This window comes from Rhinoraja longicauda, chromosome 3 (assembly GCF_053455715.1).
Source record: "Rhinoraja longicauda isolate Sanriku21f chromosome 3, sRhiLon1.1, whole genome shotgun sequence".
Lineage (NCBI taxonomy): Eukaryota > Metazoa > Chordata > Chondrichthyes > Rajiformes > Arhynchobatidae > Rhinoraja > Rhinoraja longicauda.
Window position 1 is genome coordinate 13,633,465 of NC_135955.1, and position 16,269 is coordinate 13,649,733.

A 16,269-nucleotide genomic window follows, 5' to 3' on the forward strand; every position below is an offset into this window, starting at 1 on the left:
TTTTTAAATTAAGCAATGTTATTACCATCTATTCCCAATGCCTTCATTTTCTTATGGAAGCTGCCTATGTAAACTTTTCACAATGTACTTGCATCTTCCCACCATCTGGGGCTTTTGCACTTGCACCCCATCGATACTGCGTGGTGCAAAGAAAATGTCCATGCATTGAAAATTCACAATCAATCCAAGACCGCAAGAATTTGCAGGGTTGTGGTCACAGCCCAGAGCATCACACAAACCAACCTCCCTTCCATTGACTCTATTTACACCACATGCTGTCTCGGATAGGCCACCGGCATAATCAAGGACGAGTCTCACCCCGGTCACTCCCTCTTCTCCCCTCTCCCATTGAGCAAGAGGTACAGAAGTGTGAAAACGCATACCTGTTGATTCAGGGACAGTTTCTTTCCAGCTGTTATCAAGCAACTGAACCATCCTATCAACAAGTAGAAAACGGTCCTGCCTACCATCTACCTCATTAGAAACCCTTGGTCTATCTTCAATTGGACTTTACAGGCTTTATCTTGCACTATATGCTACTCCCTTATCCTGTATCTGTATACTGGACGACTTGATGGGAATCGTGTCTTTCTGCTGACTGGTTAGCATGCAACAAAAGCTTTTCACTGTACCTCGGTACACATGACAATAAACTGAACTAAACTAGTATCAAATCTTAGAATCTGACTCAAAGACGAGGGAACTGGCACAGATCGAGTGAATTTCAAATGTATTTTTCCCAGGGTTTTTCTGAATCAAAAACTACAGGGCATAGGTTTAAGATGAGAAGGGGAAAGCCTCATAAGAACTTGAAGGTCAACTTTTTCACACAGAGAGTAGTACATATATGGATTGAGCTGCTAGAGGAAATGGTTGAGGCAGGTACAATAACAACATTGAACGGACATTTGGACAGGTGCATCGGTTAGAAAGGTTTAGACTGACATTCGGTCAAAGGGCCAAATGGGACAATTCTAGATGGGCATGTTGGTCGGCATAGACAAGTTGTGTTGAAGGACCTGTTTCCATGCTGCAAGACTCCATCTCACGTTGTCTGGATTTATTTTAAAAAACCAACTAAGTTATATCTGGGTGTTTGGCTTCGAAAAATTCTCAAATCCTGCTTCAGTTGAAAAAGGGATGATCAACACGATTTGACCAGGGAATGCACATCATCAGCAGTCACCGTGGAACGACCAAGTTGTCTCATGAGGAAATGTCAATAAGGTGAGAGATCCAAAGTTCAAAGATGTGTGGGTAACTTTTATTTTACATAGAGTGTGGGTGTCTGGAACACACTGCAACGGGTGGTGGTGGAGGAGGAGACTTTTAGATAGGCACATGGATATGCAGGTAATAGAGGCATATGGATCATGTGCACACAGTGGAGATTAGTTTAACTTGGCATTGCATTTGGCATGGACTTTGTGGGCAAAGAATTCATTGTTCACCAACCAGAAGTCCGTGGATGGAGGGTGGGGAGGGGGGCTTATGACACCAACAGTTGGAGGGGCAGCATTCAAGGATGGGTTGATGTACAACCCATTCAAGGATAGGTGGATGTACAGTTTAATTCTGATCCAAGGGTTACTGGCTTAAGCAGCTTCTTTCAATACATGGCCTTATTATATCCCTGCTCCAGGAATGCTGCTTAAAGTTCTACTTTTCCCACCAACTCATTACAACACCTCACATGTAGCTAACATATCAAGGATCACTCACACCCAGGTCATTACATCTTCTCTCCTATCAGGCAGAAAGCTTGAAAGCACGTACACCAAACTCAGTGCACAGCTTCTTCCCCGCTGTTATTAGACTACTGAATGGACCTCTCTTAAGCTACGGGTATAGTCCCAATCTTCCAACCTCTGTTATTGCTGCCCCTTGCACTTTTTTTTGTGGGAGCGGAGAGAGCAAGCAACATGAAGGCGGTGTGAGTGCTGGGCCAGTTTCTGGCACACTGCATGTGGGGCCGGTGGCTCTGCAGCTCCCCAGCCTATGAATTCCCACTTGTTTAAACCCCCCCCCCCCACACCTACAATGCAGCGTTTCTTCCCACTCAGCCTTGGGTTAAACTTGCCCCCCCCACTCACTCAGTTACAGCAGACAATCGGCAATAACAGACACCAACCCCCCCCCCCCCCCTGTCCGTTATCATGGGGGTTCACTGTAATATAATTTGACTGGATAGCACGCAAAGTTTTTCACTGTAATTCGCCAGACAATAATAAACCTATACCACGAGCAAAGCACAACAGTGCAGAAAACACAGAGAACCCTTCTGCTATTCATTAGTTATATACACACACCCATCCTTTATAACTTTGGCAAGATACACATAGACCTCCTCAGGGTTTAACAGTGCAAGTTTGACTCTTCTGTTTCCTGGCCAAACTCTTTCAACACTCCCAGGTCGCAGAGAGGTCAAAAGAGATGGCAGAGAAATTGAATTCAGGTGGCAATGCTGAAAGTGAGGCCACACTCGGAATATTGTGAGCAGTTTGGGGCCCCATATCTGCGGAAGGATGTGCTGGCGTTGGAGAGGGTCCTGAGGAGGTTTACATGAATGATCCTGGGGATAATTGGGTTAATGTATGAGGAGCATTTGACAGCATTGGGCCTGTACTCGCTGGAGTTTAGAAGAATGAGGAGGGGATCTCATTGAAAGGTACTGGATAATGAAAAGCCTAGATAGAATGGACGTGGAAAGGAAGTTTCCAGTAGTGGGATAGTCTAGGACCAGAGGGCATAGTCAAAATAAAACGACGTACCTTCAGAATAGAGAGGAGGAATTTCTTTAGCCAGATGGTGAATCTGTAGAATTCATTGCCGCAGATGGTGATGGAGGCCAAGACATGAGGTATGTTTAAAACAGAGAAAAAAATACCCTATGTATTTGAGTATCAAGATTGGTTCTTGATTAGGAAGGGTGTCAAAGGTTATGGGGAGAAGGCAGGAGAATGGGGTTGAGAGGGAAAATGGATCAGCCATGGCGGAATCATGGTAAAAATAGATCAGCCAATGGCGGAATAGGCTCGATGGACTGAATAGATTAATTCCTGCTCCTATATCTTATGGTCTAATGGTCTTAACGACTGGGGAAAACAAACACAAAACTTAAAGGCCTCAGACAGGTTTTTGTTGGCGGCACAGTGGGACAGCTGGTTGAGCTGCTGCCTCAGCGCTGGAGATCCAGGTTCGACCCTGACCTCTGATGGGTCTGAAGGAAAGTAGTGATGGTCCTTGACCCGACGCTGTGGGAAAGCACATAGCTGTTGCAGGTTCTTTGTATTTACAAACATCAGATTCTTTTTCCTTTTATCATGGTTTTTCACAAGAGTTTTTTCCCTTTCAGTGTCCTATCGAACAAGAACGCAGGGGTGAAAGTTAATTGGTGACATGGTGAGTGCAGAAAAGATTCACATGACTGGAGGGCCCGTGTTATAAGGAGAGACTGGATAGGTTGGGACTGATTTCCCTGGAGCTTAGGAGGCTGAGAAGTGACCACTTCTTGCACTACTATGACTAGATTTTTAACTAATGGGTTTTTTTCTGCACAATCTTCTTTCTGTTAGAATTTTGTGCAAAATTTATGTACAATTTGTTTCTGTGAATGGACACAAAGTGCTGGGGTAACTGGAGGGTCTCTGGAGAAAAAGGTTGGGTGACGTTTCAGGTGGGTGACGAAGCATTCTTCAGACTTCATATCGGTGTGTTTGTCTGAGTCCTTGCACCAGTGATGCAGTGCAAGCAAAATCTTCATTGTTCCTCTACCTCACCGTACTTGTGCAGATGACTTTAAACTTGAGCTGGAAACTTTTACCTGAGTTGCTTCGGGACAATTGAGTTGGAATGCGGGAGGGACCCACTTTAACACCTCCCACATAGCTGCTTGTACTCACCTGGTCAGTCTTTCCATAGTAGTCCAAAATGGAAGGCAGGAGTGGCAGGATCAGGGTAAACCCAAGCAAATCGATGAGGAGCATCAGGAAAACGATGCTGATGACCCGCGAGGAACCATCAGGACCTCCATCATGACCTCCAGACCTGCTCTGGGCATCCATGCGTTCTCCACTTTGCTCTCTCCTCTCCATGTTTCACAACCAGGTTCTAAGGGGAAGGCAAAATAGTTCAAAGGAACAATGATACAGTATTATCACATAGTCATACAGCACAAATGTGGCCCTTCAGCCCAACTTACCCATGCCGGCCAACATGCTCTATCTACACTAGTCCCACCCTTTTTGGGCAAACCAGTAACTGTAGTTCCATGTGTCTGCACCCTGTCAAGACAGGGAGGGAAATTTCACTGAGTCATCGTGTTTAATTGCAACCAGGAAGAATTCAAAATTAAAGGTGAAATAACAAGGAAACTTGCAATTCTGTTGCATGCCATTTTGGGTCATCCCAACATATTTGGCTATGAACAAAATGTAGTCACTGATTTAATAATGGAAACAAGGCATTCAAACTGAGCAGAACTAGCTCCCACTTAGAAGACAGAACAGGCAGAGTCCTAGAGTCATGCAGCACTGAAACAGGCCCAACAGCTCAACTCACCCATGCCAACCAAGATGTCCTGTCTACACTAGTCCCACCTGTTCGCCTTTGGCCCATATCCCTCTGAACCTTTTCCATCCATGTAACTGTCTAAATGTATTTTAAATGTTTTTATAGTGCCAGTCTCATGTAAGGAAAGACACAAAATGCTGGAGCAACTCAGTGGGTCAGGCAGCATCCACAGAGAACATGTACAGGTGATATTTCGGGTCGGGAACCTTCTTCAGATTTCCTTCCACTGACACTCCCTCTGCCTGGCTGAATTTGTCCGCACCCTCTACAACTTCTCTCACTTAAAATTAACACCTCCCTGTCTCAACTACCTCCTCTGGCAACTCGTTCCATTTACCCACAAGTGAAAATATTGCCCCTCAGGTTCCTATAAAAATCTTTCCCCTCTCAACATAAACTTCTGTCCTAGGTCATGATTCCCCTACTTTGGGTAAAAGACTGTGCATTTATAAAAAAAACTCTGTGCATGTACCTAGGTGCAATGGAATTCCATTTCTGCATACAATTCAGTGAAAATCGTTTTATACATAAGCACAAACACACTTGTTCAAAAGTGTAGGAATAGATTACACTGAGGCTGGACAAAAAGAATAAACAATCTTTAAACCCTCTGCTTAGCTTCCCCATTTCATACACTGTCAAAAAAGATACAAAAGTGCTGAAGTAGCTCAGCGGGTCAGGCAGCATCTTGGGAGAACGTGGATATGAGATGTTTCGGGTCAGAAACCTTTGGGTTCTTAAATTAGTTATTGATTCTTCTACCCTGGGAAAAAGACTGTGCATTTACCATATCCATTATCTCCAGAGGTGCTGCCTGACCTGCTGAGTTACTCCAGCACTTTGCGTCTTTTTTTGGCAAACCTTGTGTCTGCACACACTGTCAAGACAGGGAGGGAAATTTCACTGAGTCATTGTATTTAATTGCCGCCAGGAAGAATTCTAAATCAAAAGGTGGAAAAACAAGGAAACTTGCAATTCAATTGCATCCCAACATACTTGGCTATGAATAAAATGCAGTCACTGGTTTAATAATGGAACCAAAGCAGTCAAACTGAGCAGAACTAGCTCCCACTTGGTAGACAGAACAGGCAGAGTTCCAGAGTCATACAGCACTGAAACAGGCCAATCGGCCCAAATCATCCATGCAAACTAAGATTCCCCGCCTACGCTAGTCCCACCTGTCCGTGTTTGGCCCACATCCCTCTGAAACTTTCCCATCCATGTACCTGTCTTTTAAATGTTGCAATACAACTGCCTCAACTACCTCCTCCACCACCATCTGTGTGAAAAGATGTTCCTCGGGGCCCTACTCGCCTTAAACCTATCTATCCCCTTCTTTCTTGATTCCCCTACACTGAGCAAAGGACTCCGTGCATTCACCCTACCTATTCCCCTCACGATTTTATACACCACACTGTAATGTTGATCACAGGTTCAACGTTGTGGATATATCAGGGCTTGCTTCAATGTGTGCAGACTGGATTTTGTTATTACAGCGGGGGGTTGAACTCACTACTTCGGACCGCCGCTGCAAAGAAAAAGGGGGTGGGGGGAGGGTTATTAAAGAAAGTTTCATATTTCTACAGTCCGAGAAGCTTCAAACTGTCTTTATTTCATGCAATACTTCGGAATCCTGGTGGATGCAGTAAGTGTTCAGTGAAAGCCCCATTGTGATTAGAAGCTGTGCACAAAGATGCTGCCTTTGACCCCCAACCGTAGGATGCGCGTTACCTCTTCCTGAAGCCGGTTGTTCCTTGCAGATCCCCGGGGAGAGGCCGATCTCTCCCACTCTCCCGCAGCTGAAATTCTTGGCTCCACCGCTCTTGTGTTTCCCAGCCAAACTTGTTTCCTCTTCGATTCTTTCTCTGCACTGGAATCCGGGGAGGAAAGAGATAATCAGGAAGCAGTGTCGAATTTCACTCCTCTTATGAAATCAGACACACACAAAAAAAACCTTTCAAGGCGTGCGTATGAGCCCTGAACTGAAAGGCATTGCGAGCATTTCTGTTCACATTGAAGAGAGGTCTGCATTTTTGGTGTTGGTGTATATGTGTGTGAGCACGCACATACGCGGAGGGCGTGATTTGGATTGGAGCCAACTTTACAACAATAACCAATCATTTATTGCAGGGATGGACCAGGTCTGGACTGTGAAATGACAATGGGTGTGCGGCAGGGAAAAAAATGTCTTAGTATGTGAAACTCAAACCAGGCAATGCTGGAAACACTCAGCAGGTTAGGCAACATCTGTGGAGAGACAGAGAAACAAATAACATTTTCAATGGTTCTTTATTATCACATGTACCAAAGTACAGTGAAATTCCTTTTTTTGCACACAGTTCAGTGAAATTATTAGTGTGGGAAGGAACTGCAGATGCTGGTTTAAACCAAAGATAGACACAAAAAGCTGGAGCAACTCAGCGAGACAGGCAGCATCTCTGGATAGAAGGTCTCGACCCGAAACGTCACCCATTCCTTCTTTCCAGAGATGCTGCCTGTCCTGTTGAGTTGCCCCAGCGTTTTGTGTCTTATCTTCAGTAAAATTATTGCCATATGTAAATAAATCCCAGATTAAGTACAGAATGCAAAGAAACAGCCCAGTGAGTTCATATGCTGAGTCCATAAGCAAGGCGCCCTTTCCACCACCATTTGTGCGAAAAAATAACTTTTTTGTGAGGAAAACAAACTTCACACTTCTCCTTTAAACACCCCCCCCCCCTTCTCCTGCCCTCTATTCTTTTACATTTCCACCCTGAGCAAAATATTCTGTCTACCTTATCATAATTTTATATGCTTCTACGTGTTCTCCTCTCAGTCACTGACACTCCTGAGATGCTGTATGAAAAACTCACTTCAACAGTCTTCGACTGTTGCCACCAGTTCCAACATTCCACATGGTTTCCATTTACAATTCCATCTGACACATTTGGGATCCACCCACAGTTACATATGTCTTGAAAGTATTCAATATTTCTCCACTTGGAGTTCTCTCGCTAGCCCGAGATCCATGCCAATTTGGCTTCTTGCCTCAGCAAACACCAACTCGCCCTTTCTCCAGAAGTCCTGGCCCTCACCTCTCTAATTTCACAAATAGAAGGAGACGGAGGCCATTTTGTGGGAGATGTTCTTGGGACATGGCAGAGAACCGGAGCACCCGGAGGAAACTGCGACTCTGCAGCTCTGCCACTGTGTGACTGTACCCCACAGCAATGAACCACACAAAAGTTGGCGCAAAAAACGTGGCGACTATTGTGCACAGACTCAATGTAGTCTACTGTCTTACACTCTTATACTTATGCAAAAAAACAACTTTAATTCTACTCGGGTGACTGACAATAAACCGTACAGTGGCGCAGCTGGTAGAGCTGCTGCCCACAGCGCCAGACGCGGGTTTGATCCTGACCTAGGGTGCTGTCTGTGCAGAGTTTGCACATTCTTCCACATGTTGGTTTCCTCTGGGTGCTCTAGTTTCCTCCTATGTCCCAAAGATGTGCGGGTTAATAGATGAATTGCCCTCTGTAAATTGTGCTAGTTTGTAGGGAGTGGATGCGAAAGTGGGATGACTTAGAACGACAGTTGTGTGAATGTTTGATCGATAGGCAGTGTGGACTCGATGCCCCAAAGGACCTGTTTCCCTGCTTTATCTCTAAACTAAACTATACAATAAAGTACCATTGAACCATGTCTCGACCTGAAATGCAAGTCCAGAGAAAGGTCTCGACCCGAAACATCACCTATTCGTGTTCTCCAAAGATGCTGTCTGACCTGCTGGTTACTCCAGCACTTTGTGTCCTTTTGTGTATTAACCGGCATCTGCAGTTCTTTGTTTCTACTCTTCCAGTTTTTTTTGTACTTCTTGCATATATTTTAAGGAATGATTTTTATTTTGAAAATAAAATGCATTGCTTGCAATATCCTGGTTGTCAAGCTGCAGCATGGTTTTTTATGGTAAGACTCTCCAGCACATTAGATGACTATTTAGGTCACACACATACATGTAGAAGGAACTGCAGATGCTGGTTTAAACCAAAGATAGACACAAAATGCTGGAGTAACTCAGTGGGACAGGCAGCATCTCTGGAGAGAAGGAATGGGTGATGTTTCGGGTCGAGACCCTTCCTCATATGTACATGTGTATGTATGTAGTATCCACAAAATGAGCTATTTTTTCTCATTTACAGTATCCTATATTCTGTTGTGCTGCTGCAAGTGTGAATGTTATTTTTCTATCTGGGACATACAGTGCTTTCCATAATGTTTGGGACAAAGATCCATCATTTATTTATTTGCCTCTGTACTCCACAATTTGAGAGTTGTAATAGAAAAAATCACATGTGGTTAAAGTGCACGTTGTCAGATTTTATTAAAGGATATTTTTATACATTTTGGTTTCATCATGTAGAAATTGCAGCTGTGTTTATACATAGACCCACCATTTCAGGGCACCATAATGTTTGGGATACATGGCTTCACAAGTGTTTGTAATTGCTCAGGTGTGTTTAAATGTCTTCTTCATGCAGGTATAAGAGAGCTCTCAGCAACTGGTCTTTCCTCCAGTCTTTCCATCACCTTTGGAAACTTTTATTGCTGTTTAACAACATGAGGACCAAAGTTGTGCCAATGAAAGTCAAAGAAGCCATTATGAGACTGAGAAACAAGAATAAAACTGTTAGAGACATAAGCCAAACCTTATGCTTACCAAAATCAACTGTTTGAAACATCATTAAGAAGAAAGAGAGCACTGGTGAGCTTACTAATTGCAAAGGGACTAGCAGGTCAAGGAAGACCTCCACAGCTGATGACAGAAGAATTTCCTCCATACAAAAAAAATCTCCAAACACCTGTCGGACAGATCAGAAACACTCTTCAGGAGTCAGGTGTGGATTTGTCAATGACCACTGTCCGCAGAAGACTTAATGACAGAAATACAGAGGCTACATATGCAAGATGCAAACCACTGGTTAGCTGCAAAAATAGGATGGCCGGGTTACAGTTTGCCTGGAAGTATTTAAAAGAGCAACCACAGTTCTGGAAAAAGGTCTTGTGAGCAGATGAGACAAAGATTAACTTATATCAGAGTGATGACAAGAACAAAGTTTGGAGGAAAGAAGGAACTGCTCAAGATCCAAAGCTTAGCACTTCATCTGTGAAACACGGTGGTGGGGGTGTTATGGCCTGGGCATGTATGGCTGCTGAAGGTACTGACTCACTTATCTTCATTGATGATACAACTGCCGATGGTAATAGCATAATGAATTCTGAAGTGTATAGACACATCCTATCTGCTCAAGCTCAAACAAATGCCTCAAAACTCATTGGCCAGCGATTCATTCTACAGCAAGACAATGATCCCAAACATACTGCTAAAACAACAAAGGAGTTTTTCAAAGTTAAAAATTGGTCAATTCTTGAATGGCCAAGTCAATCACCCGATTGGAACCCAATTGAACATGCCTTTTATATGCTGAAGAGAAAACTGAAGGGGACTAGCCCACAAAACAAGCATAAGCTAAAGATGGCTGCAATACAGGCCTGGCAGAGCATCACCAGAGTAGACACCCAGCAACTGGTGATGTCCATGAATCACAGACTTCAAGCAGTCATTGCATGCTAAGGATATGCAACAAAATATTAAACATGACTATTTTCATTTACATGACATTGCTGTGTCCCAAACATTATGCTGCCCTGAAATGGGGGGACTATGTATAGACACAGCTGTAATTTCTACATGGTGAAACTAAAATGTACAAAAGTGGTCTTTATTAAAATCTGACAATGTGCACTTTAACCACATGTGTTTTTTTTCTATTACAAATCTCAAATTATGGAGTACAGAGGCAAATAAATAAATGATGGGTCTTTGTCCCAAACATTATGGAGGGCACTGTGTGACAATGAAACAAGTTAGGCACAAAAGGCTGGAGTGACTTAGCGGGACAGGCAGCATCTCTGGAGAAAAGAAACGGGTGACGTTCCCAGTCGAGACCCTTCTTCAGACAATAAAACACTCTCGACTCCACTTGCCCCTCACAGCTTCTCCCAGGAAGCTTCACTTGCCCCCAACAAACATGGCGGAAGCCGGAAGCGGAAGGCCTGGCTGGGGCAGGCGTGCCAACAACACTCGCCGGTGCTGAGCCTCACGTGGCGGCGGGAGCGGTCTCCACAGCGACCGGTGAGTCTGGTGCCGCAGGACCTGGGCCTGGTGTGGGAGGACCAGAGCCCGGAGCCTGGCTGGGCTTTGGGGACAGACCCCGTGTGGGCTCACGCCAGCAATTTGTCGGCCGTTCGAGCCTCTGCTGTCCCCGCAGCCTCAATCAAACTGTCCCCGTGGTGGAGGCAACCCCCAGCACCCTGCCTCCCTGCCTGCCATCTCGGTCAGGTGCAGGTTTGTTGTTAGTGCCGCGCTGCTGGGTTATTTGGTTGCTGTAAATTGTCCCTTCTGTGTGGGTGAGGGGCAGAATCTGGGGGGAATTGATGCCAATATGGAGAGAATAATGATGTGGGATAGATTAGTGCAGATGCTAGTTTAAACCGAAGATAGACACAAAACACTGGAGTAACTCAGCGGGACAGGAAAGGAATGGGTGACATTTCAGGTCGAGACCCTTCTTCAGACTAGCAGATCTAAGATAGATTAGTGTAGGATTAAGGCGGGTGATCAATGGTCAGCGTGGGTCAAAGGGGTCTGTTTCTGTGCTGTATCTCTCTATGGATCACTGTACATCGGTACACTTGATGATAATAATAAACCTAAATGTACTCGGTCAAATCATACCACTGACAAGCGCAGTCAGACCATGCACTAGTACAGTTTGTGCCATTTACAAATGCAATCACACCATCACTGAGTGCAAAAAGAGAAAATAAACAGTGCAGCTTATAATGTTATAGCTGCAGTGAAAGTGCAGCTCAAAGAATAGTGCAACGGTGGCAATGAGGTAGGTGAGATGATTAGGACTTCTTCCTGAGCACAACCGCCCTCCCTATTCCTGCACTGACCTGACTGCTGCCAGGGTGGGGTCTAATACACACTGGAGGAACAGCTTCCATGGGAAACATTATTCCCAGGTAGTCTACAACCCAACAGCATGGACATTGAATTCTCTGTTGGCCACTGTAAATTGACCATTGTGTAGATTGGGGGGGGGGGGTCACACAGCATGGTAACAGATCTTTCGGCCAAACTTGCCCATACTGATCAAGATGCCCCATCTGCAATAGTCCCACCTGCCTGCGTTTGGGCCCATAGCCATCTAACCCTTTCCTATCCATAATCATTCCACGTATGAGTACTTCAAACTGTACTCAAGTGCAACAAGTAGTGCAAATAGAAAAACAGAGTGCAGAATATAGTATTACGGTGTTGCAGCGTTACAGATAAAATGCAAATCTTAAAAAGTGCAAGGGCTACAACGAGGTAGATTGGAAGATGGGGACTACATCCTTAGCTTGTGTGAGGTCCAGTCAATGGTCGAATAACAGTGGGAATTAAGCAGCTTCTCAATTTGATGGTATGTGTTTTCGAGCGTTCGCACCTTCTGCCCAATGAAAGAGGGGAGAAGAGGAACTGATGGGAATGTGTCGGTAATAAAACAATTGGGGTTAGTATTAGAGGAGTGTAAATAGGTGTTTGGTGGTCAGTGTCGACTCATTGGGTTGACGGGCATTTTTCTACAACTCTGACCTTCAATTTATTATTAAAACCTAAGAGGAAAAGTAATTGCTTGATGGAACTCAAGGATCATTGATTATACAGTGTAGTTTAGGAAGGAACTGCAGATGTTGGTTTACACCGAAGATAGACACAAAATGCTGGAGTAACTTGGCAGGACAAGCAGCCTAGCCTCTCTGGAGAGAATAAATGGGTGACATTTCGTGTCGAAGAAGGGTCTTGACATGAAACGTCACCCATTCCTTCTCTCCAGAGATGCTGCTTGTCCCACTGAGATACTCCAGTATTTTGTGTCTATGCAGTGTAGTGTGCTTGCTTTTCAATTGGCTGGAAAGGAAGTATGCAGTAAGGATGACTCTTATGCATTGATGTTCTGTATGGATAGATAGAGATGGCATTGGCATCATGTTTGGCTCAGACATTATAAGTTCATGTGATAGGAGCACAATTAGGCCATTCGGCCCATCAAGTCTAGTCTGCCATTCAATCGTGGCTGATCTATTTTTCCCTCTTAACCCCATTCTCCTGACTTCTCCCCATAACCCCTGACACCTGTACTAATCAAGAAGCTATCTATATCTGCCTTAAAAATATCAATTGACTGCCTCCACGGCCTTCTGTGGCAATGAATTCCACAGATTCACCACCCTCTGACTAAAGAAATTCCTCCTCATCTTTCTAAAGGAAGGTCTTTGAATTCCGAGGCTATGACCTCTGGTCCTAAACTTTCCCACTTGTGGAAACATCCTCTCCGCATGCACGCGATACAGGCCTTTCACTATTCGGTAAGTTTCAATGAGGTCCCCCCTTTATCCTTCTAAACTCGGGCATGTTGAGGCCCAGTGCTGTCAAACGCTCATATGTTAACCCACTCATTCCTGGGTTAAACCATGCATTCTTGGACTGAAGTGCCTTTTTTTGTGCTGTTCTATGACTCCCTAATGTGTGATGGAATCAGGTAACTTGCTACTTAAGTGCTGAAACATAGAAACACACTGAGCGAGATTTGGAAACCCAAAGTAGTAATGATTACTTGTCCAAGCTGGATAATGTATGGTGGCACAATATTTAAAAGCATAACTTCCAAGTAGCAATCTTCTTGTGTCCTGGTACTGACATTCCTCTAAATGACAGGCATCAAAGACAAACGTATATGTTGTAAAGGATTCTTTCACTTTGCATTCATTCAGAACTGTAAAAGATGGGGAAAGTTCAGAAGAAAACCGCCTCCAATAAAATACGGAAGAAGAAACCCGCACGAGATATGAAGTCAAATCCATTTGAGGTGAAAATAAACAAGCAGAAGTTCGATATCCTTGGCCGAAAGACAAAACATGACCGAGGTCTGCCTGGAGTATCTCGATCCAAATCTATTAAAAAAGTAAGAGTGTTCTAATTTCAAGTATTTATACTAATTTAGAGTATTGGTCCACCACCTATTTTTTGGCAACTGGTAGTCTGCTCACCTCCTTTAATCACGAGAGAGCACTTGAAATCCCCTTGGAAGTTCCTCCTAAAAATGTGGCACTTAGATCGGGTGACGCGGCTGGTATCAATCTCATCGGGACTTCTGCGGCTGATCGGCGAGTCGGATTTACCCCCCTGTGTCAGGGCTCTAGAACTCCGGCCCGGCTGGAGCCAGCAGATCCGTTCCCATAGCCAACGTCTGCAGCTGACTTTGTGGGCCGGTATCATGGCTTCCCCAAGGCTGTAGCCTATGTTGGCCTGGCAAAACGCATAATTCAACAAGACTCTGGAACCAAGGTCGCCGGAAAATCGTTGGTGGTTTTGTAAAATGGTTCAATGGTACTTTATTGTCACATATGCCTAGACACAGTGAAATTCTGTTTTGCATACAATTCAGTAAAATCATACTATACATAAGCACAATGATATATACGATGTGCAACGATTGTTGTGTAAGAATAGAAGATTTCACCGATGCATTACACAAACAGTCGCCACGTTTCCAGCACCATTTGAATCAGCAGTCTGAAGAAGGGTCTCGATCCGAAACGTCACCCCTTCTCTTCAGAGATGCTGTCTGTCCTGCTGAGTTACTCCAGCTTTTTGTGTCTATCTTTGGTTTGAACCAGCATCTGCAGTTCCTTCTGAATTAATATTAGTAAATTAGAGTGTTTGCACTACCTTAAGAGTATTTTGTACATAAGCAGTACGGCCCATAATTTAATACTGATTATGGAGCCAGGGTGGTTGGGGGTAGAGTGCCTGACGCATTGTGCTTGTACAGACTTTATAACAGCAGTCCGATTAGTCCTCTGGCTCGGCTCTTTTCCTGCAGCCTTACAAATTGCTAAATACGTTTAGCTTTAAGTTTATTATTATCACCTGTGCTGAGGTAGAGTGAAAAGTTTTGTTCTGCATACTATCCAAACAGATCAGAAATAGCACACAGATACAATCAGTACAAACTCAAGTACCACGGTATGGTAGCGCAGCGGTAGAGTTGCTGCTTTACAGCGAATGCAGCGCCGGAGACTCGGGTTTGATCCTGACTACGGGTGCTGCACTGTAAGGAGTTTGTACGTTCTCCCCGTGACCTGCGTGGGTTTACTCCGAGATCTTCGGTTTCCTCCCACATTCCAAAGACGTACAGGTATGTAGGTTAATTGGCTGGGTAAATGTAAAAAAAATTGTCCCTAGTGGGTGTAGGATAGCGTTAATGTACGGGGATCACTGGGCGGCACGGACTTGGAGGGCCGAAAAGGCCTGTTTCCGGCTGTATATATATGATATGATGATATGATACACATATACAGTAAAGGGCAAGATACAAAGTGCAGGATATAGTTCTCAGCAATGTAGTGCACCAATTCCATAGACAATATCCTCAATAGGATAGAGATGAATATAGGATAAACGGCACTCTAACTTATAGAAGGACGGTTCAGAAGCCTGATAATAACAGGGAAGAAGCTGTTTCTGAGTCTGGTGGTTCATGCTTTCAAGCTTCTGTATCTTCTGCTGGACGGGAACTGGGAGAAGAAGGAATGACCAGGGTGGGACAAGTCTTTGATTATGTTGGCTGCTTTCCCAAGGTAGTGTGAAGTGTAGATGGAGTCGACGGTGGGGAGTCTGGTCTGTGCTATGGACTGTTTTAGTTTTAGAGATACAGCATGGACACAGGCCCTTTAGCCTCACAAGTCCACGCTGACAATTGATCACTGTAATGCCAACAATATATTTGATCCAAAAACCCTTGAAAGTGTGCTGTTTTGTTTTTGTGACTTTTAAATTTGTATCTAACTTTTCTTTATTTCATGCATCTTTATACTTTCTCTTAATTCAATTTTCATTTGATTATTTCTCTTTCTATGTCTAATTTGAATCTACAGTGCCCTCCATAATGTTTGGGACAAAGACCCATCATTTATTTATTAGCCAATTTGTAAAATAAAAAAATCACATGTGGTTAAAGTGCACATTCTCAGATTTTAATAAAGGCCATTTTTATACATTTTGGTTTCGCCATGTAGAAATCACAGCAGTATTTATATAAAATCCCCCAATTTCAGGGCACCATAATGTTTGGGACACAGCAATGTCATGTGAATGTTTAGTATTTTGTTGCATATCCTTTGCATGCAATGACTGCTTGAAGTCTGCGATTCATTGACATCACCAGTAGCTGTGTGTCTTCTCTGGTGATGCTCTGCCAGTCCTGTATTGCAGCCATCTTTAGCTTATGCTTGCTTTGGGGGCTAGTCCCCTTCAGTTTTCTCTTCAGCATATAAAAGTCATGCTCAATTGGGTTGAGATCGGGTGATTGACTTGGCCACTCAAGAATTGACCATTTTTTAGCTTTGAAAAACTCCTTTGTTGCTTTAGCAGTATGTTTGGGATCATTGTCTTGCTGTCGAATGAACCACCGACCAATGAGTTTTGAGGCATTTGTTTGAACTTGAGCAGATAGGATGTGTCTATACACTTCAGAATTCATTATGCTACTACCATCAACAGTTATAATGAAGATAAGTGAGCCAGTTCCTTCAGCAGTTATA

General features: G+C 44.0%; 2 protein-coding genes across 3 annotated transcripts in view; one reads left to right on the top strand and one right to left on the bottom strand.

The window, feature by feature from the left end:
- slc75a1 (solute carrier family 75 member 1) overlaps positions 1 to 6,600 on the bottom strand; it is a 28,402-nt gene extending 21,802 nt beyond the window's left edge. The window contains exons 1-2 of the mRNA XM_078396853.1: positions 6,304 to 6,600; positions 3,903 to 4,110 (exon numbers count right to left, since the gene is read on the bottom strand). Of these exons, the coding sequence (XP_078252979.1) occupies positions 3,903 to 4,094 (192 nt within the window). The 5' untranslated portion in view covers positions 4,095 to 4,110; positions 6,304 to 6,600. The remainder of the gene's footprint in view (positions 1 to 3,902; positions 4,111 to 6,303) is intronic.
- Positions 6,601 to 10,638: 4,038 nt separating this feature from the next.
- Positions 10,639 to 16,269, top strand: part of nop14 (NOP14 nucleolar protein homolog (yeast)) — a 53,880-nt gene continuing 48,249 nt past the window's right edge. The window contains exons 1-2 of one of the 2 annotated variants that reach the window (XM_078431985.1): positions 10,639 to 10,747; positions 13,438 to 13,628. In XM_078431985.1, the coding sequence (XP_078288111.1) occupies positions 13,449 to 13,628 (180 nt within the window). In that variant the 5' untranslated portion in view covers positions 10,639 to 10,747; positions 13,438 to 13,448. Of the gene's footprint in view, positions 10,748 to 10,840; positions 10,961 to 13,437; positions 13,629 to 16,269 lie in introns of those variants that run through there. The other variant, XM_078431993.1, reaches the window with a different exon arrangement.